Here is a 23,526-nt window from a genome sequence, read left to right as displayed (position 1 = left end):
GCACGCGCCTTGCCTCTCGTTGTTGTTTTGTGCAAAGTTCAAAGGGAAGGTTCCAATGGGGAAGGGAAAGTAAAATCTAAAAAATGTGTTCACATATTCTACTATTTCTCGCAATTTTCTGGACGTATTTTCTGTTTATTTATCTGTAAATATAGATCCTATGTATCTATCACACACAAAAATGATAACTATATCCAAAGGTGACCCCAGGTCCTATGCTAATTTGGGTTAAATATTGAGACCAGCCCAATTTTATGTTCTCCTTTGATCCTCTTTGATCTTACGAGAACATCCCATGTTGGTACCCTGGCCAATTACGTGTGACTTGTAAAGCCATCACCGATTGGTCAGTTCATTGAGTGCTCGCTGCCAATTGGGCAATTCCATTGTGAATGTCTTCACTGAGTATTTTCATGGCGGATTCAAAACGTGTGAGGGAGAGACGTTAAAAAATTGTGCATAATTCTGCTTGTTTTGGGGAACTTACGACCATGCCGCATGTGAATTCGAGCGGCTCAGAGGACTTTTTCTCAAACGACGAAGTTAAAGTGTACAAAGATGAGGGTGAAGAGGAAAAAAGATCTTCAGAAAACTTGTCCGAGGATAAGTTGGGATTAGTTACAGAAACCGAGGAGGTAAGAGATGACATCACTTGCCAAGCTTTACGATTTCAAATCGGATCGTAGAAGTGAAGCGACTTTCACTTTTATGTTTCCCATTCTTATTCAGTATTTTCATGGCATTTATAAATTATTCTTTTGTATTTAACCGACTCGTATTTTTCTCTCCCTCATAGGGTAAAGGCAGTTTCACCGGAAGCGATAAATCCGAGGGACCGCGGCAGGACGACGGTAAGTTGGCAAAGATCAAAGGAATAGTTGGAAATTTGTCGCTTTCTTTATCATATTTATTATACATGCATTGTTTACATATACCTTTCTCGATGCCGATCTGCTTTGATTGTGCATGTACACAATCATGCATGTGACATTGAGTGTGTATACATTTAACTATGTCGCTATTGTTTGTCGGTTTCTTTGTATAGGTCATGCGTGTGAATGGGCGAGTGCCCTTGATCGGCATAGCGATACACTGTATAAAGGCCTCGGGTTTGAAAGCCCCTGGTTTCAGATTTCATTTTAAATAGACACCGGGCCGATTTCTGAACAAAAACTGACACTGGATAGCTTTGATGTAATTTTCCTAAATGACAATGACTGACAATTTGTCAAATTGTATTGGCCATAATTTGTACATGTTGGCTTAGGGTTTTGGCATGTACTTTATTAGTTGACCCACGAAATCAGGTAGGTTGTACATGTTTATTGCAGTAAAATGTATTCTACATGGTGTCAATCGTATATATTCTAAAAAGTGTCCACGCTTACGCGCGTGTGCGTATATATATATATATATATATATATATATATATATATATATATATATATATATATATATATATAGTGAAGTCCGGTTAATAGTTTGGCTCAGTTATGATAGCCATAGGGGAAGTTTTCAATTGGCTGTGAAGTACATGAAGTACCAGTTGTAATTTAAAAACATTAAATTTTTATAACTGATTGTGTGTAAATATTTTTAGAAAAGGAAAGTTTCATATTTGCTTCCAAATGTAATGTTCACAATTTAATTAGGGGAAATCATTTCATTCTAGGTTTGTTGGTGTAATTGATTGGGCAAGTACAACACGCCTCAGCATGAGAATACGTATTGGTTAAAAGTTTTTATAATGACCAAAAAGTAATTACAGTTCCAGTCTTTCTAAGAACAAAATTCTTTTTAGAAACTTTGTCTTCTTTTGTTTAAAAAAAAATGAACTGTGGTTGTACTACACGACTTAATTATTTTGAGAAAAGCCCATCTTTATTCCTCAGAATCATGCTGTTGTATAATAGATATACAATATATAGTTATTTAATTTGGGTCTTACTGATGGAACATTTGGTCCAATAAAGTATGACATGTTTAACATCTTTGGAATTAAACTGAACATGATGCTAAGGTAGCCATTATCGAATATTGCATTCTAGTGCTTGTCTGGTAGATGCTAGAAATTACTGGGAGAAAGATAAGCATCTTAATGAGCATGATGTCTGATACTGTTAATAACAAATCAAATGAATTTTGGATTATTTACAACATTTGGGAAATCTTGTATTATTTTTGCCTGAATTCTTTTTTATAGGCAGAAAAATGTTGTTTAAAAAATAAAGGATGGTCAAGAAAGTTTGAAGTATTTTTTTTATTATGTCAAAGTATGGCCTGGATCCAGATATGACAATTAGTTTACTCAGGATTTCTTTACTGATTTAATGTGGACATTCAAGTACAATTAAAGGAATAATGTAGCAAGAACTACTTTAAATATGTGATCTATCACACTTGTTGATTTTTATCAGACATGTTGAATCCTGGCTAGTCTACAGTTTTTTCAGATCGATGTTGTGTGAAAAACAAATGATATAGACAAAGAACATTTTGGAACACGTGGATTTAAATATGGCTAAAATCATACATTCTTACATTCTAGTAATTATTATATGAATTAAGTTTAATTTGATTTATTTACATTTATGAACATTTTGTACAGCTCACATATCTATTGCCATTCATGGCAATGGTGCTGTGACATCATCCTTGTTAATCTTGAAAGCTGGAATTAAAGATCTTGTTTTGTTATTCTTTTTAGCACCCCACCCCACTCCCTCCAAACTTGTTTCAACAAAAACAACATACACTAACTTTACCTACCAACCTTAAATTATTTTATTTTTTTAAAATTGTAAACAAAACATTTTTGTAATTTTCTGTAATTTATACATCACATATAAGAAAATTCATACCGTTTGTTCTTTTTTTATCTTCACATGGGAATTTCATATATTTACATGAACTGGAATTAAGGCACATCCAGAAAAACCTGATTTTCCATGGTTGTTTGTTGAAAGGTAGGATGAAGTCTTCAGATACTGTGGGGTTGTTCAGATACCGTGGGGTGGTAGCATTTGAAGTGCTTACTGAGAACTCTACATTGTGCAACAAAAAAGAATGTATGTACAAGGGTCAGATTTAGAGACCAAATGATGCAAGACATTAATTGATTAATTAATTGCAGAGTTATTTGTGATATGTATTGATGATACATTTTTATATCTGACAGTTAACCTTTGCTTGTAAATAAATATTTTAGCAAGTAACTTATCAAATCGGGAAGAGGATCAATTTTTTTTAGTAGTTTTGTTTGATGAACACATAAAGTACATGTCACAGGACATGAAATGGTTTTTTAAATAATTTGGTTCGTTTGCCCATGTTTAAAAAAAAGTTACTAATACAAATCTTTTTATTTGCAAGAACTGTAGATAAAAAGCATACAAGCCTCAGTAACTAAAATATATCTCCAGTCTTCAAAATTGCCACGGATGAACTTAAACCCATGCAGTCTTTGACATTTGGAATAACTATAGCTTTGAAAGTTTCATTATTTATTTCCATTCAATGATGATTGAGTTTTGACATTATGTAAGGCTTCAATTAAGGCAAAAGAGAACACTTTGTACTTTTATATTTAATTTATATTATTTTTTTCCATTTCATGCTGATAACACGTTATTGAATCCATAAGAAGTAAAAATTACATTATACCAAGGCCAAAGAAGGAATTGTTTAAAAATAGTTTTCAATATACTGGTCCATTGGTATGGAACAACATTCCCAGTGACATAAGGCAGGCTCCTAGTATTTCTTCTTTTCATAATCAATGTCTTAAATGGATGAAATCTTTAGAAAATTGAACAGTTCTAGTACAAAAAATACTGCCTGCTTTTCTGTAATTTTGCATTATTTTAATAGTTGACTTTTTCAATGCAGGATGATATTTTTTGTTTTATATGTTTATGTTTTCACAGATGCCTGTGCGTGTTTCAGGCTTGATACTTTGAATTTTAAAATTACTTAATTGTTTAGTGTCAAGCCAGATTCTTCACATCATGTTGTATATGCTGTATATATTGTACATAACAGATAGAAGGCCTCAATGTAGATTAGCTTTGTAACTAACTGAGGTACCTTCTCTAAATAGTCATTATTATTATTATTTATTATAAAACATTTTATGATGCCACTCTGCTTGTCCCAGTACTATGATACATTTTGGGGACGATCACCAAATTGAAGATGACAGTTTTAAGCTTATGCTGAACAATTCATTAAAATGGCTGACAAACTTTGAAGTTGTGACCACCTGAATTTGTGCATGATGTGTGGTGGCAGATAAGTAGGTGATGTACACTAGACCTGAAATGTTGGACTTACCAAACTCTAGCACTGTTGTCAATGATAGCATTTTTTGCATTTTATAGGTATCTTCATTAAGAGTTTTGATTTATGACGATAGGTTAATTCACACTAAACAATCAGCCCCCCCCCCCCTCGTTTCTGGCCGGCCAACCATTCGTTTCTCAATGTCAGCACTGGTGCTTTTTTTCCCTCATGGTAAAAAAGATCACATTAAATATATATTTTGTTTTAAGAAAGACAAAAAAAACCTGATCTACCTACCTTAATTTTAAAACCAGTGCAACAGGAAACACATTTCTTTTTTTTCTTTTTTGCCTTAAAGAGCAAAGGACTAACAGTTATTCATGGTTCTTGAAAATTGGCTTGAAACATATTAATGGCTATAGAAGACTGGCAAGTAATTATATGGCTGTAGAAAATTTAGAGTAACATTTATAGTAAGTATCATTTATATTGATTTTACTCAGTATCGATGTGTGTATTTAAACAGCAAAATTGTTAATGTATCTGTGAATCGTTTCACTTGTAATATTTTTTCTTCATTCCTATTCTTTTTTTTTTGTGGAATGGCATGAAAGATCAGGAACAACAGGTGTCATCATGGTCTGCATTAGAATGAAACATACAAGTGTCAAGCACATGAAAGCTATTCATGTATTTCTATGAAATGAACCCATTTGTAGTCAGACATATACATGTCTTGTAGACGTTCAGAACCAGTTGTTTTAGAGAATGGGTGTCCTTTTTAAGAATTTGATTATACACTGTTAAGTGGCAGTTTACTTTATTTGGATACTCGTGCATCCATATTCCTTTGGAAGGTCATTCATTACACACCTGAGAAGTATATATGGCAAAATCAATGTTAAATTACTTGGGCATTTTTGAATGAGGTCAACCAAGAGGTGTGATCCAGTACAAACCAGATTGGATGTCATGCACTATGATGTCACAATAAAAGCAGTGTGCTGAAAATAAATTTGTACTACCCTGTTATTTGTTATGGTATGCCCAATTTCCTGTTTTTTTACTTGGGTTTTGTACATGGCTTTCCATTGTAAATTTCAGTAGTGGTCAATAATTTTCATCAGAAGTTTTTGAGGACATTTATGGTGCAGAACAGTTGACAGACAGGATTGAGTTGTGTTAACTTGTTAACCCCTGGTGCCTCGTTTATGCATTGGGAGGTAGTAGCCTACTTCAGAGTCCTGTAGCATCAAGGTCATTTAAGATATCATTAAAGTGGGTGGTATTATAGGTTGACAATAATACCAAATAATCTGGACTTTCTAGTTGCACTACCAAATGCACAGGGAAAAACAATTTTTTTAAACCTGATTTTTTTTCCACTACAATTTTTCCCATGGTTGAAATCCAATTTTGTGTTTGGATTTTATACTTTTTGGCCTCAGATCTAAGGCAGACCAGTCTGAACTGCACACAGACAGGCAAACCTTTGCAAAAGTAGGATAAGATGGCTGTTTGGAATAAAATGTTGCCTGGCTATGAAAATGATGTTAAGCACACACAAAAAAAGAACTTCTACCCTTCTGCTCATGCTCAAGCAAAATAACCAATACAATATGATGCTTCTAATACAACTAGGCATTAGGTTAACCAGAAATCTCCTGAAGTCAATGTATTAGGTTGTATTCAGACATAGCCCCCAAAATGTGTTTCCTTCCTGCATTTCAGGTGAAAATGACAAAACCTCCAGAGGTTAATGAGTTCATCTATTTTAGAATTAAGTTTAAAAAAAGCATTTGGTATTTAATTTAATTTGAATAAATGTGTTGTTATGTATATTTGATTTAATTATATCTGATTTAATATATATTTCAATTTAATTGTTTGACAGTTTTAAATTATTTAATTTTTTTATTGCATGCTATTGTAATGTAAATCTATTCACTAGAGATGATACTTTTCTCAGAAAATGGTTTGACCTTGACTGTTCATTTTATAAACACCAGGTGTTCTAGATCCTGACCTTGATTCAAAATTAGTAGCAACCATGTAAGTAAGTTCTATTTTTATTTTAAAATGATTGGTTGTTGTCCAGGTCATGATAGGACTGTGTTTAAGATGTAAACAATTGTTTTTTTCTTGGAGTAAAATGATTGGTTTTGGTCAGGGCCATACTGGGTGTACGTGATCTTTAATAAGTACCTAATTTCTATGAACTTCTAGAACATGATCACATGACGCCCTTTTTTGCATTTTAAAAGATGACATAGCCTTTGTTTTGGAGAATTATTCTCAGTAGAATTTGGGCTGTTACACTGAAGTTGTATGTTATGCTGTTTGGAGTTATTTCAAATTACTTGGATTGGAGTTATTTCAAATTGTTTGGATTCAAAAGGATTAATTCTGTTATTTTTCTGGAAAATATGCGTGCTCATGTGAAATTATTGAACAAGGAAAGTTTTTATAAAAATTAATTAAAATTTCCAAAACCAGAGTGATAATTCTTGTTTCTACAAGGAACTGTAGACTTCAGCACTTCACATTGCAGCATATATCATCATCTTCCATCTTGGATTCATCATCTGATTTGAACATGAAATCAGTAGAACATTTTATTATTAGGACTTCACAAATTTTATTCCTGGATTATTTTTGGATTTTAAGTTCATATTTGTTTCTCCATTTTTTACAGAATTTTCCAGGGAAATAAATTTTTTCTTCAGAGCTTATTTTCACTCTTGTGTTACTGTTTATTCGAGCTTAAACACATAACATAAGAGTGCATTCATGACCAAATTGACATGCACTATTGTGCATTTTCATTTGATAATTTTAATTATGTATAATGTGCTGTACACATTTTGTAAACTGTACTTTTCCACCATGGTGTCTATGTGATTTGATTTTTAACGTAGCTTGAACAATTTTTCAGTCATATCACTACGATGTCTGCAATGTGGCAGTTTATAGTGATGTTTATCACTAGGGCATCATGCTGCAGACATGTAGCACGATGTCCCACCCAGTCACATTATCCTGACACCAGGCCGACCAGTCCTAACTCTTAATGTTGAATGCCAAGCAAGGCAGCAGTTAGTACCATTTTTGTAAGTCTCTGGTATGACTCGGCCGGGGATTGAACCCGCATCTGAGGCGGACGCTCTTACAACTAGGCCACTGGAGTGGTATGGTGTCTATGAAGTAAGCTCAAACTTCCCCATTCCCTTTTTGTTAGTAGTATGCTGAGTATGCGAAGTGATCAATTACTTTTATGTACAGTTCCTGTGGTTGAGATTAAGAAAATTCAGTTGTAATAACCTATTGCCAAATATCAAAGCCAAACATGCACTAACCCACGGATCACCATAAAGAACATTTCTTTACTGGAACTGCCTAAACTTCACTTTTTGTGCAAAATTTGACAGTAGTTGGTTCAGTTTTCTAATTTATATTTATTATTCATAAACTTGAACTAAAAACAGTAACAGTTGTATTTCACAAACAAGACTCAATGAAAGTTAAAAGTTCATATTCATTTTCTGGAATTAAGAGGTACAGGAGGCCTAGTCTTTGACCTTATATTTCTTGGTCCCACTGTGCCACAACTAGATGTCATCTCTTGGTTTTTATAATCATTGATGCAGGGTTTGGAATTTTTTACCCCACCATCTACCAGGGTTGCCATAATAATATTTATACAGATCCAGCCTGAATTTCGATGATCCTGTGAAAATCCGAGAGAAGTCAGTCAACTTTCTGATTCATCATTTATTAATTCAAAACAATAATTATTTCACCAAGAAGACATGTTGAAAGTTGAATGTTCCTAGCTGATAACTGTATCTGATGCATCATCAGGTCTATGTCCATTAGGCCTAGTCTTTGACCTTCTATTTCATGGTCTAGGTCCATTAGGCCTAGTCTTTGACCTTCTATTTCATGGTCTAGGTCCATTAGGCCTAGTCTTTGACCTTCTATTTCATGGTCTAGGTCCATTAGGCCTAGTCTTTGACCTTCTATTTCATGGTCTAGGTCCATTAGGCCTAGTCTTTGACCTTCTATTTCATGGTCTAGGTCCATTAGGCCTAGTCTTTGACCTTCTATTTCATGGTCTAGCAGCATGCCACATTTTGATGGCATCTTTTGATGTCTGGTGAGTTAAGGGGCCACCATCATTAGTGCCATTTCAAAGATTATTTACGAAAGTTTTTGCATCCATCAGAAAATCATAATGAAATATCCCCTACACTTCGTATACATGCATACATACATATGCATGCATGTACATACAGACACATATGCACTGTCACTGCACTATTATTATTTGTTGAGTTGGCCAACATGACCTTTTCTGTTTAGAATATACTAGCCTGGCGACCTATTTTTTTCTTCATTGTCCATATTGAAATAGGTGCTTGGAGCCAATACACCAGGTTGGTTCTATGTGTGCCAAGACCGTTTTGACACTCAGCCCAGTTTACTTAATGCATGAAATACCATCTATTTCTCCTACAGGATTCTTTGTTCAATGTCAAGTGTATGATGTTGATAGACATATAATTAACAATAAACAGATCAATTAAAATGAATGGAATGGCATCTTCAGTTTTATTTGATAAAATGGACACAAGACCATGTGTTTACTGCTATGATCGCGAAAGGTTGAAATTTTCACTGCTCCAACAGATTAGTGATGGCTGGGGTTTTATTGATCTGTTTGTAAAATCACTGATCTTGGGTTAGCAGATTAGCATTGATTTTGAATTCTGCAACACCCATGGGCCACTGACCAGTATCACTAGAACGTTCTTGCTTAAAATGTGTGATCTAGCTGTATGGCTGCATATAATTAAGGAAAAAAAGCGTGAGCTTATCTATTTATAATGCCTTTTTTATGAAATTGCATATACTTAGATTCATGCTACTGCATATTAGTTTAATTGTAAGATGAAAAAGATTTTGATTTTTTTATAATGTAATACGAGTTGGCATTTTTATCTCTGCTCTTGTGATAAGTAAGTTCAATGTAACAACAATTTTCTCATTGGTAAAATGTCTTTATTCAATTGTCTGATATTTCTTTTTTTATAAGTGATTGATTTTAACACTTACATCGACTAATGAATTGTTTCTTTGATTAATCATGGCAGGCCAAAGTTAAAATCTTGTTTAAATAAAAAGAAGTTGTAGTATTGCATTTTTTTAACTTAATGATCTATCACAGAATGAAATTTCTCGAGGGTCGGTGGTTCTTTCTGGGGATTTCCCGGGTTTTTCCTCCACCATTATTACTGGCTGCCATGTATAGCCTATCGTGTGCTGAAAAATGGCATTAAACCCAACAATAACAACAACACCCAACAACAACAACAACAAAATGAAATGTTGCAACAAATCCCTTTGAGAATTTTTTTTATAGCTTAGTTTAACTTTCTACTGATTGCTACAGTTTTAATTGATCATACAACTTTACATAACAAAATGAAACAGTCTTGCTGTCCTAATAACATGTAGCTTGAAAATGTGAGTACAGTATTGAATTTCACAATTTTCAGCTGTTGAACAATGAGAATGTTGTTTCAGCAGTTGCCCTAGTGAACATGGGTTTCCTTTTTCCAGTGATTGGCCCACGTAATAGGAGAATTGTTGTAAGTTCACAGATTACAATAAGCTGTCTGTTTTTGAATATATGTAAGATTTATGCTGGATGAAGTGATTTTTTGGTAGTGAGTCGAAAACTTGTCACAGTCGGATGCATGCTGTATCTTGTCATATCAGTTACAGTAGATCAATATATGTATCATTTGAAGAGGAGGCCCATATTAGCCTAAAACCTTACTGTCTCGGTCTTAAGCATGATGAGACATCAGAGTTTTAAAAAAAAAGAGAAAATTGAGTGCAATCAATTCTCATTCATTTTCATTGATTTATCTTCATAGAAACAGACAGGAAATGTTTGAAGTAGTGTACAAAGATTCGGTTTCTCACTACACTTTTCAATTCCTTTCTTTTGGTACAATTGTAAACTTGGACTTAAAGTTATTTGTCATTTTACATGTGCATTAACCTATACATTTCCATCAATCAGCATTTGAACATACATGCTTTTAGTACATTATTACCAAACAGATTATTACCAAACAAATGCAACATCATTCCAGCATTCTCCCAAGGACCTTTTACACTGTTGTTCCTGTCTCCCAAGGACCTTTACCATATTGGCCCTGTTTACTAAGGACCTGTTACCATATTGGTCCTGTCTCCCAAGGACCTTTTACCATATTGATCCTGTCTCCCCCACCCCCAGTATCTTTTGCCATATTTGTCCTGAAATGCTTTCATTTCAGCTCTTGACACTTTAGAACCAGCTGACAGACAATATACTAGTATCAAAATGCTGTAAGGTTTCCAGATATTCTTTAAAAATAAATATGTTGAAAGAACACTTTGTTACCTAATTCAGAGTGATATCACTCAAGTGACATGTTTCTTCCTTTTCACGGGCATGTGATAAAAAATAATACAGGATGATTACTCACTGGCATAGCTGTAGCTGAGCTAATGGCCAGTTCATGGCCATTGATGCAGGTTTGGTCTATGCATGTGATTAGTGATGATAGGGTCTTCTTGGCAGTGTGTTATATACATTTCAGCCATTTCCACTACCAGCTCAAAAATGTGACATGTATTGGGTTTTTAAGTTACACAGATTCTGAACAATGGACATGCCTACAGATGTCAAAATTTTCGGAAATTTCTGCTGGGTGCTAGTCAATCATAACGATTGGCTACCCGGGTACCCAGTCAAAGAGAAATTGTATTAAATGCGAACATGGACTGCTTTGTTGTAGGTTCACACATACCAACACCCAAGTGTAATTTATTACTAATAAAAGTGGCAGAAAGTGTAATCTGAGCATAAAAGAGCAATCTGTATATTGCATACCTCAATGACAGAAAACTGTCGGAAAACGTACATTTATATTTGCAACTTACCTGGATCTGTAGTTAAAATTTTGTCTCAAATCAGCTAAACCCATGTGGATTAGTATTTAGCACAAGAGTATAGACACAAAAGGAATTGATGTATGCATAACACTAAATTTAACCAGTCTACATGTTTTCAGTAACTTTCGTGAAAGTCGTAAAGTCTGGAAATGATGACTGTTGTAATATCCTTGACCTGCCATGGTTCATCCCTTAATGACGTTCTAGTGCAACATGTTATTAAGTTCGACAAAATCCCTTTCCTTTAACATTTTTCAGTCATATAACATCCAACAGTCACATCGATACAGCCCTTTTGTTTATATATCTGGTGCCATTTATTTTCGATTTAGACTGGTCCACTACATATGTAGTATCAAAATATAATGAATATTTGACAATGCTATCATGGTCAAGAATTAGTTAAAAATTTTTAGATATTAGAATTTTTTCAGGTTATTAAATAAAGATTTTCCCTATACACCTCTCCCTAGATAATTTGCGGACAACAGGGTCCACAAACATAGTTACAGAGGGAGCTCCAAAAATTTAAAATAAAATCGCTTAGACTTCGAGAAAACCGTGGGGGGAGTGACATTTATTTCGTGAGACAATTGTCTGTCGAAACTCAATTTTTTTATTGTTCAATTAGTACAGTATTGATGTCGTGATTTAATTGGAAGTAATAATGAAAACTTCTTATCATCCTTGAGGATATCTCTAAGTGCCAGTTCAAGAATTCTCTGAAATTCACTTGCCCACAATGGTCCATATCTGTGAAATCAAGCTTTTTATTTTACGAAGTAATCAGTTCGCATGGCTGCCATGTTATCTTTGATCACAGTTATGAAAGAGTCTGTTAATTTAAGGTAGTTTATGTTACATACACAATAACATTTATATGTGTTCGACTGATCAAATGAAGTGAGTTCACCCAACATACGACCAGGGCCACTAGATTTTAAGTTTGTAGGATTTTTGTTTCTTTTATTCCACCTCCTTTATTTGATTCAAAAGACATAATTAACATGGTATACAAAGGAGGCCAGTTTTTAATTCGTTGCAACAATACAACAAATACTTCCGGAAGTCAGTTATCAAAACATGGCACTTAATTAGGTTCTCATGTTATGGTAGATTGATGCATTTTACATTTAATTACAAGAGGACACGTCTCATTTATGACGATTACACTTAAAAGGAACTCAAAGATAGAACTAGAACAAAAATTTCAGTTGATAAAAGAATTATTTAATTTGTATTTATTTATTAAAGTACTGCATCCTCTCTGCGTGACATTTTCATTGATCAAAATTTCCTTGCATATCATTAATTGCAGAATAATGTTTGGAAAGAAAATGTAAAAATATTGTATGACCAATTTTTAAATTCGATATTTCAAAATGTTGATTAATATTTTCAGGTCATATCTACCATTTTCGACGATAAAACAAGCGATACATAAAAGTTTCCGTAAGCAATTTTGATCGTGATTTTCTTAAAGTTCAACAAATAGGGATCAATTTTTGGGGTATTTTGTGGTTTAAAAAATGGGAGCCATGCCTGACCCTGTGTTATAAGCGGGTTCGCGAGTTATCAGGGCACAAGTTATCGAGGGAGTGGTGTATTTTAATATTTCATTGAAAAAATGTAATTCTTTATAGTTGTCAATTTCGTTTATTTTTACTAACATGGTATAACAGTAACCAAGTTTTTTTGTGTTGCCTTTGCTGTGACAAAAATATGTCTTTGGTTTCCTGCTAATTAAAAAAAAGAGTCCAATAAACAAACATGTGAATAGCGGCGCTGATTTAAACAGCTAATACACTTTCCAGGGCCACATACTTGAGGCAGAAATTGCACTTGTTAAACTGGTCATTTATATTGTGCTTTCTTTTATTTCAATTGTAGTCCATATTTCAGTTTTATTTCTTTGACTATTTCTTAATCAGTACTTACTGTCGCTGTCAATGAAAGGTATTGACCTTGTTAATGTCATCAGGATCACAAAACAATTGGCATTTAAATTGTTAGAAAAATATCACACGAAGCATGGTTAGGATGGGCTAGCTTTGAATATCAACATTGATTCTTATTTTTTGAGGTAAAGGAGGTGAAGGAGTAAGTACTACTTAAATACTACTCATGGATTGAAATATATTTAGATACATATGCTAAACTTTTGAGTGAGCAACTTCTTGGCAGGATCAGAATTGAAGAAAGAAAGTTGAGGCTTTAGGCAGGGCTTCAATATAATGTATGCAAAATGTGAGTTAATTGTAGAAAATGTGGATAAGATTTCAAGCCATTGTATCTGTTTATAAGTGCTAAATTGTTCAGTGATATATAGCAAATTATAAGTGAAAAGTATAAATAAAGTGAATTATAAAGTATGTAAATAAATTCTGAAACATAAAATGAAGCTTTCCTCAGCAATGGTTCCTTTATTGTGAGAGAACCTGTTTAGTGTAACCAAATACTTTGGTTATATGTGCGGCTACTGATAATATATAGTGGACTCGGGAGCAACCTATATTTTTTCAAGGGAAAGCAAAATAACTCTTTCATGCCCAACCATTTTATTCACAAACACAGAAATACATCCAGTGTTTAGGTAAAATCAGTTACTGTTTCCTTTGACAACTTGCTCTTCTCCGACTTTGACATACATTTCATCGCATATTGTCCCCAACTGTATCGTAAAATCAAATGGATCTACCTAATATCTTCTTGTATAGACTTGTGAGGCTGATTGTTTCCCTCTTGATCAAAATATATAGATTTCCTGGTTATACAGTCAAAATAGGATGTAACAAATTTGGTGGGGTAGAATTTGTCAAGTTCGTCCTCTAATTCTTAGAAATTGGGAGTGGTGGTCCTAAACCACAAGCATATTCAAACATAGATCTAATTAAACCTTGATTTCTATTTTTTCACATTTTGTGGGGAAGATGACAAGTTAGGTCTTGATAGGCCTGAAGTGTCATTGGTGCAGATCTATTGAATTTCAAGGTTTCTGTTAAGATCATTAGTAAGGCAAAAACAAAATGTGTGTGTTTCTTATTGCACTGGTTTTAAAATTAGTGCATGTTGGTAATTTTTTTCTTCTTCTTCAACCATGATTATTTTTTTCTTTCTTAAACCATCGGGTGGAAAAAGTGTTAGGGTCTGCAATGAGGGATGGTCGACCAACTGGAAACGTATTTTGTTTTTGCCTAATATGTGGTGCTCAGATATTTTATTTGGTGGGGAATATGACAGTACTTTCATGACAATTTGTTATATGGATTATACTGCATTTTCTTTAACATTGGAATCACATTTTTGTGCCCATTAAAAGTAAATTTACAAAAAAGAAAAGACAGTTGAGCTGTAGAAGTACATTTTATTCAAATTATAACAAATGCTACAACTGAAACTGATAGCAAATTCCTCTTCCAAAAATTCTGGCTTATGGTATAGATCAAGAAAAGCAGCTGGTAAGAATAACAAATTCAGAAGAAACTTCGATTTTGCAAGTTTATATTTTTTCTATTTGTGAAAAAATGCAAGTAATATGAACAACTGAAATTCATTTTCATGCCAGCAACTTTTTTGACTTGTAACTGAGACTGATAGAACTTTTGAACAGCACCTGTTCAAGAAATAAGAACTACAGGGTGGAGGATTTGGGGTAGAATTCCACCCTCGTTTTGGACAACATTGGAGTCTTTAGTGAATATACTGTTTATACTCGCTTGAAGTCGAGACAAACTGTAAACAGTAGAGATCCTGATCTGCCATAGCATGGTGCACCTGCTGATCAGGGTCTATATTGTTTGCTCTGTCGATTACTCCTAATAAAAAGCATATACCCAGATCTGCTAGCACAATATTGGATATCAGATTTGGGTTTGTACAGGTTGCAATTTGACATGTCAGGTAAGCCAGTAGATACAGTTAGAATGAATTGATAAAAGAATATGGTTAGAAGTGGACCTCAGAAAATCCTAAAATTTCATTTTGACCTCAGAAACCTACAAAATACATAAAACACTGATTGAAACCTAAAATAAAATATATAAAAAAATGATGAGTGGCTCTACCCCAACCCCACAAAAATGCTTTTTTTTTAGACAGTTTTTCATTGGGCTAGCCTAGTAGTTGAGAAAGTGCACACATTTCTTTGCACTTATGGGCATTAATTTTTAAATATTTATTAATTTTGACTTTATTTTCAAAGCACGTTTTTTCAAATCTTTATTAAATGTTAAGGCCAACATAGAGGTAATCTTGCAACAGGTTTCAATAGAATCAAATTTTTTTACTCATTTGTTCCTAATTTCCCTGGTTGGCATTGGGCATGTATCTTGATTAGATAGGGATAAAAGGCAGAAAATAATTCCCAGATAGTTAAATAAAGTTATAATACAGGCTCAGATTTTATAACATATTAAGCACATCATTGTTAGTAGAATTGAGATTGAACTCTAGAAAGGCTCTGAATACGTACCAAGAGGTACATCAGTCTGGTGTCAGGGTTACCACTTTTCTTTTCTGCAGATCCATTAGTAGTAGTATGTTCATCATAGTCAAAGATAGAAAAGAATAAAAGGAACGTTTTTTGCGTGTTTTCTTATAATTGATCGTAAATATTTTTTGGACTTCTTTAATTTCTTAACGTTTTTTTTTTTTTTTTGTCTTCCTTGAAGAGTAAAATGACTAAAGAAAACCTTGCAGTGGCATTGGCTGTTTAGTAAAACCGAAGTGCAAACACATGAAAGGCAACAAATGTGTCAGTAATCCAAAAGTTTTCCGTACAGAAAATGTTTCCAGTATGCAAAAATGATATGTTCATGAAAATGTGGAAAATTATAAAGTGATAGAAAAAAATCCTTGATTGATCATTCTGAAGAAAATAATCATTGATCTGCTAACAGAGCTGGAAACATATCAGATATTTCCTACATAAACTGAAATTGGGATTGTCATGAACTGGAGCAATAAATCTGGATTGTTACTTTTTATTCTATAGAACATTCAGTGCTATTAACTTTTTTTAATTGCCAAGGTAAGTTTTTGTCTTGCTAAGGTTCTGTTTATAAGAGATTTTTTAAAAAAGCTTGTTTTGTTTCACTGATATTTTGAGCTAATTAGTGCATATAAAATATCCCATTGGAATATTAACAGTTAAAGAAACCAGATGTTTAAATACATTTTGTAGAAAATTGTTAAATTTTTAAAACATAACCAAAAATGTGCTATTTTCGGAGGGATTTAATGAAGAAATATTTAAGGGCTTAAATTTATGGGGTGTGATTTTCACACAGCTGATTGTTCAGCACAGTTTTGGATAATTTTTTGCGATTGCTGCAGTTGTGTTTGATAATAGACTTTGCAGAAAACAAGTCAGGAAAACTTTTGAATACTTGTGTTGCTAAAAGTATCATATATGGGTAACTAAAAGGTCACATTAGACCCTGTAATTTTTATATTCCATAGAGTATGTTAATGATTAAAGTCTTGTGTAAATTTTATAGACGTCTTTAAATAGTGCTAGATAAGGAATCCTTAGGATCAGTAACGGATAAGCCCAGTATTTCTCCAGCATAGAGGCATGTGTGATTAATCTTGAATTTGGACTGGTTGTCAGCTGTAAGCCTTGGATTTCTTTTAGGGTTTTACAGGGATTAGGAGAATAAATAAAGCACCAAGAACAATGCAGAAAGGTCCTTTCATTTTTTTTAGAGGAAGCTCTTGGATTTTCCTTTAGATCACAAATATTTAGCTCTATTTTGACACTAATTGCTAACAAAACAAGTGGCGTGTTTGAATAATGAATCTGGTGATAAATACATTCATTTATTTAGCTTAGTTTCAGTTTTTCTCAAGTGAAAATTGTGTATATATACAGAACATTTATCCTGCATTTACTTCATGGACTTGAGTGTGTTAAACTAATGTGTCAGAATATATTTATTATATGCAGTCAGGAGGGGTGTGTGTGCAAGAGAAGATTCCTCCTTTGAAAAAGGCAAAGAAAAAAGGTCCAGTCTTGCAGTGTTTCTTTAATTATTTTAAAGAGACTTTAAGCTTGGATCAGGCACCAAAAATAGATCAGTAATTTAGGATTTCAAACAGTATCTGATGGTAAAATGATGGAAATTAATTTTTGCCAGCTAGCATCATTTTGAAGAATGTTGTTCTTCAGAAAATAAGAGATTGCTGGTTATAGGCAACCACTTTTTCAAGTCTCTTCATTAGAAGCAAATCAAAATCTGAAAATTTAGGATGGGGGAATTCTCTGTATAACAATGCCAGAAAATTACAGTGCTGCGAACCTGTCATATATTACAAGCACTTGCCTGTTATACCATTCACATTTCTAATTTTTCCTATTAATTGAATATATTGTGATGTTTAATTCTTAAGATGTCTGAAAAGATTTATAGAAGTGCACTGATGCTAGTGCAAGTTGATTTTTCAGTTGTGAGAGACTATTGTAACATTACTTGAAATCAGTAGCTTAATCTTATATCAGTGAAACTTTTGTCTTCCCTCAGCCTTAGCTAAAACTAGCATCTGTTTAAGGGGTTTACTGAATCTTCCAGATGATTTCAAGTATTGATATATTGATAGGCCAAAATCAAACACAGGGAATTTATTTGTGACAACTAATGCAGTACACATTGCATTGCAAGATGACGTAGATTTCTTGTCCAAAAAAAGAACAACTATGATAAAAATAATCTGAGGAGTGTATTGGTTTCTTCCTGTGTAGAGGGGTGAGAGGGTGTGCTGACTTGCTTTGTTTACTTAATCACTGGATGTTAGTAAACATGGAAGGCTTACTAAAGTAAAATGTATGCTGCAGAAATTCCAATAGTCATAAAATTATTCAAATGAACCATTGAATGCTAAGCAGATTTATGAAAATTTTGTATCAGGGTAATTGCATATGTATAATTTTCTGACATCTTCGGTAATTGAAGAAATAGATGAATTCATAAACAAACTTTTAAAATTATTTATGATTCAGTATGTAGATGTTTGAATTTTTACTTTGCATTAATGTAATTTTTTCTGGGTTTTTTTGTGTGTGTTCTTTACTCTAGTAATATTTGCATGTTAAACTTAGTTGTTGGACCATTGACAGACTCTTACGATTTTGCCGTATTATTAAAATTACCCTTAAAATACGGACTTAGGCATACTAGCAAAAGCTACAGATAAATGATCGTTGCTGAAAAATCCAGATAATTGGTTCATCTATGTTTTATTTGGATCTGGGTTTCATCTTAGAATTAGTGAAATCAGTCAGGGCACCAGACTAACTTTACAGCAGCACCCCAGACACTTTAAACTGCACCTATTTGTTCATCTGCATGATCAAACTGTTGATTATAGAATTGTTAAAAATGGCATCCATAAAGCGATGCATGTTTAATACTTAAGGGAAAATAAGACTCTAGAAAAGTGATAATGATTAACACAGAAGAATAAGAAGGAGTATTCAGATTCTTGTGAATAAAAGCTGAGAAGGACACAATTACATTTATTGGACATCACGTGCCAATTTGAGTACATGTCATGGCGGGATATTTGACTGCTGTCGTCATGTGAAATGGAAAAGAATTTTAAGAATTATGTCAGGTTGAGAGATAGCAACCAGCCATTCAGCTGCATAGGGTTTGGAACTAGAGTTTGTGCAACTGTACTAGTGGTAAATAAAGTCTGTGTACTTCACAAACTTATCAGTTGAACATAATGTTTATCATCGATGCGTCAAACTTTTAATTATGTTTTTCAGCTTTACAATATCAGTTATTGATATTTTTTTACACCTTACTGAAAACTGTCTGCATTGACTGTCTTGGACTGACTTGAGCAGCAAGAAAAGAGAGGAATTTCCTGATATGGGTGTGATTAAATTAAGAAATAAAGTAAATATGATGCTCCTTTCTTTTGCATTTAGTTGATTTTTTGATGTGATTGTGGAGAAATTGGCTTGCGTCCTGTAGTAGACCCTAAAGTCTGTATAAATCAGGTGACTTTGAACAATTTGGAAATGACAGATGTTGTAATTTTAGTTCATCATATTTCAGTGATGAGAAGTGGTCATCCTTTTGTGCTTTGAATGTCCCTGTGAAGCCCATTATGGCAACTTGCTTTGCAGACTGTGACATGAATTTATCAGACATGATTTTTCTCCATTTGAAAGCGGAATTCCTCTTTTCTCCTGACTTGAATCAGATTTTTCTTGATATAGTACATTTTTTATATCGTCTACAATCCAGTTTTAAAAAAAAAAAGGTCTTTCTGGTCCCATTCCACATCGACCTTTGTAAACTATTCGTTCCATATATTAGTTAACACACGACTCTTGGGAAGAGTATTCTGATTGGTCAAAGGTTTAAATTCATCCAGTGAATCTTTGTGTAATGGAAATTGATGGCACTGGAAAGAAGAAGCATGCTTGCAAAACATGGTTTCCCGAGTTGTTGAGAGACTATCACATGGAAAGTTTAAATAAAGGTTTAAAAAAAACGTATGCATATGGGAATGGTTGGAACAAAAAGTTGACAGAAATTTAGTTGGTCAGTTTATAAGAAAACTGAACGCTAGATGACTGGTATTTTGTGACCTCTGCAAGAAAAATCTGAATTACGGTAACAATGATAGTAAGAGCTTGGAACAGGACCTACAAGCTGCATATGGAAAAATTTAAGCTCAGAAGGTATCTGGAAAAAGTGTGTTTAATTACTGTAAGAAGAAAGATTTCTTGGATGAGAACAGATGTAGCCCTCTGTCAGAATATGCGCACTGCATATTGCCAATACAAGCACCAGCCTGAAAAGAAAAAGGCTGTCATTGAGAAGGAAAAGAAAGTCGAAAGAAATCTTTGCCAAAGCTGCAAAAAGAGCTGGACTGGCATATCAACAGGTTGTGTCCATTGGAGAAAAAGACAAGTGAATGTATGCGATTTTTTTGTATATAGTTGTTTTACTTGGGTGTTTATTTTGCAGATGTGTTATGAAAAGAGAGAATTATAATATATTTGCTGCAAAAATTGAGAAATTATTGTGATAATTATGATGTGAACACTGACATGCACATGAAATTATTGAAGTCGAGTTGAACATTTTTGGTAAGTTTATTAGTTTTTCAGATGATTATTTTGGTTTATTTTATGATCATAAGTTGCACCAGCAGTTTTTATGAGTGTAAAATGCAGATCAGAGCCGCTGCCCCTCGAGATCACATTGGGGGAGGACCCCCCCCCCCTTAAATACTTCCAGCTTTATTTTTTATGGAAGACCAAAATCATGTCTGATTTAATGATGACGCATCAACTGACAGCTAAACAGTTCTGTTTTCAAATCCATTGATATATTCATGCATCCAGCATATCTTCAGTGGATATATCAATACAAAAAATTATGTCAGTAACAGCTCAATTTGTTACTATGTTACATACATCAGTATTTGATTATTTCTCATTAAGCAGGTGCTTATGCCTGTGACATAATTTCAATTCTTGCTTCAGACTGTTGGCAGAAGGCTATTGTCTGGCCATAATACTTTTACCAGTCAGGGCCATAACAATTAACAGCTTGCATTGCCACAGGTCAATAATGCATCAATCTCCCTTTATTGGATATTTAGACATTAACAGGTATATACTTGCAACACTTGCAGCAAAGAATAAACAGACAAGTATTGTCCCTAGATGGAGCACAGAAAATTCAGATAATTACATTTACAGTGGATATACAATTCCATCATTAGGCTTCTCTTTACAAGAAAACAGGTTGTGGGGGTGGGGGATGGGGAATTAAAGTTGTTAGAAGGGGTTTCTTTGCCTCAAGACTATAAATTCTATGCCTAGAAGATAGTTACAATCATAATCATACTTCAGAAACTATTTATTGCCCAGAGAGATATTGCAGTAGTCAACCCATGTTGGTTTTGATAGGATTTGAACCAGCAACCCATTGTTTGTGAGAGTGGCGTGCCATCCACTGTCCAGTTAACAAGTAGGAAATCTGAATATTTTTCCAGCTTTTAGGTGAGACTATTCACAAATAGTTATACCAGGTTTAGATAAACTACAATTACTTTAGCATATTTGGTGACAGTTTAAAATGTGTTGCAAAGGAAGTAACATTAATTATTTTTTTTTACACGGATGTATCTTTACAGAAAGGTTGACTTTTAAATTATTAGTATTATCATGTGCAGTGCATGCTCATCCATTTAACTGCATCATCATCAACAAGGTGCAGAGCCTGCTGTCCACTGGGGAACTTTGTCAGTGGACAGTTCAAAATATGCAACATGGTCTGTGTGTAGATGTTGTTTAAATTAAATATGCCAATTGTATCATGCAGAAGTGTGATGCATGCACATTAACCATTAGGCCCCCCACAAAAATGTTTCCAATTGCACTAGTTTTAAAATGAGGATAGGCAGGTTGTTTTTTTTGTCGTTGTTGTTGAACATTATGCATATATAATGTGATTCTTTGTGATTTCTTTTTTAACATTGTGAAAAAAGTGCCGGGTCAGTGATGAGAAATGGACAGGTGGCTGTCCGGAATTGTTTTTTTTCCCTTTTAACTTACTGAGAAAATATGACATGGTTATTAGAGAGTTGAACCACCTGGATGTTATTGAAAACAGGAAGTTTCTTTATAGCAAGACCTATACAGTAAACTCTATAAATCCAACTGCCCCTGCAATTTTTCGTTCTTTATTCTACAAAAGGTTTTGTTAACTAGAAAAATGTATTCTCCAGTGATGCATTTCACTTGCTCTAGACACAGTTTCCTCATGGATATCAAACAGTGATCATGAAAGATATTTTACAAAGTAAATACAATAATGGCTAAGGTCACATTGTATCTCTCAATTATAAAATTTTGTAGAAAAAGAAAAGAAAACATGACATCAAAATTGACTGTTGTAATATTAAACAGGTACCACTGATCCAATCTTGTGAACTTGTTCCTTAGTGTTCAGGCTAAAGAAGAAAACTTTGGTTGATTATGGAAAAGTCCATGATATGTTGCAGTATAAATTAATTATGAAGGCTGGGGCATTTATATTGTCTTGTTTGGTTTTGAACAAGTGAAATTTCTGAAGGTCTGCCCAAGCTGTGTTATAACAGATCATATAGTTCATGCTCTATTTATAACACATGAGACGGGAATGTACTTTTTACAGTTTTATTCAGTACCTAACATTTGTAACCATATTTTGATCCTCGTGAGATAATTGTTCATAATTTGTCTTGACCTGTTGAGTTTATAAATAGATTTGTCATAGCACAGGATAGGTAATTGCATATAGCTAGCACTGAGCAGGTATTCCATTTTGTCAACAGATGTTTTGCCTTAGGCGAGCATTTTCTGTCCCTCTTGGGAGGCTTGATGACAAATTGATTTCTACTTAACATATATTTGTTAGCTTGGGGTTGAAGGCATCTGACCACTTCCTGTCAAGAAACATAAATGAGATGACTTCATTGCCCAATCAGCTAGCTTAAGGGCAAAAGACTAAGCAGGATGCCCAGTGTCAGGTCAGAAACCTCAATTAATGTCCAGGTCATGGTTTTGATGGGTTTATTTAATGGGGCAAGGATTATTGAATGGTTGGAAGGTTTATTTAAATGTTGTAGCACCTGTAGGACAATGGTCAGTTACCATTAACAGGTCTGTTGGATATAATTTAAAAAAATATGTTTTATGGCCTTTGTTGTGGTTTTCTTGGGTGTTGTGCAATAATTTCTTTAAAGCTAGTATTATATCTTCTTCTGTTTTTATTCCCTGCCACATCTATGAAGGCACATGCAGAAAATGTTAATGTTCATGTCCGTCACATCCAGTTTCATCTGATTTGTTTCTTTAAAATAACTTGTGAAGGACTCCATAGATTCAAATCACATTGGTATTGGGTTTTATATTAAGATGAACCACTATGGTGGCCTAAGTGGTTAGAGTGTCTGCCTCAGGTGCAGGAGGCTGCTGGTTTGAACCATGACCGAGTTGTATCACTTACATATAAAAATGGTACTAGCATCTGCCTCACTCGGCACTCAGCATTAAGAGGTTAGCGCTAAGACTCGTTGGCTTGGTGTCAGGATAGTGTGACTGGGTGGGACATCATGCATACATCTGCAGCATGATGTCCCAGTGCTAGACATCGCTTTAAGTTGAAACACTGCAGACATTGTAGAAATATGACTGAAATTTATAAAAGCTTCATTAAAACTCAA

General features: G+C 33.9%; 1 protein-coding gene and 1 long non-coding RNA gene across 6 annotated transcripts in view; one reads left to right on the top strand and one right to left on the bottom strand.

Annotated features, from left to right (window-relative positions):
* Positions 1-414: 414 nt before the first annotated feature.
* Positions 415-23,526, top strand: part of LOC149802616 (protein pangolin, isoforms A/H/I/S-like) — a 170,980-nt gene continuing 147,868 nt past the window's right edge. For all 5 annotated transcript variants that reach the window (XM_089951929.1, XM_089951930.1, XM_089951927.1 and 2 more), the window contains exons 1-2: positions 415-635; positions 797-851. In XM_089951929.1, coding sequence (XP_089808055.1) covers positions 492-635; positions 797-851 — 199 coding nt within the window. In that variant the 5' untranslated portion in view covers positions 415-491. The remainder of the gene's footprint in view (positions 636-796; positions 852-23,526) is intronic.
* LOC149802617 (uncharacterized) overlaps positions 19,991-23,526 on the bottom strand; it is a 35,223-nt gene continuing 31,687 nt past the window's right edge. The window contains exon 3 of the long non-coding RNA XR_016420071.1: positions 19,991-20,100. This is a non-coding gene — a long non-coding RNA (uncharacterized LOC149802617). The remainder of the gene's footprint in view (positions 20,101-23,526) is intronic.

This window comes from Sinohyriopsis cumingii, chromosome 3 (genome assembly GCF_028554795.1).
Source record: "Sinohyriopsis cumingii isolate HCF-2022 chromosome 3, ASM2855479v2, whole genome shotgun sequence".
Lineage (NCBI taxonomy): Eukaryota > Metazoa > Mollusca > Bivalvia > Unionida > Unionidae > Sinohyriopsis > Sinohyriopsis cumingii.
The sequence above is the reverse complement of the archived record's forward strand: the minus strand, read 5'-3'. Positions and strand labels throughout refer to the sequence as shown.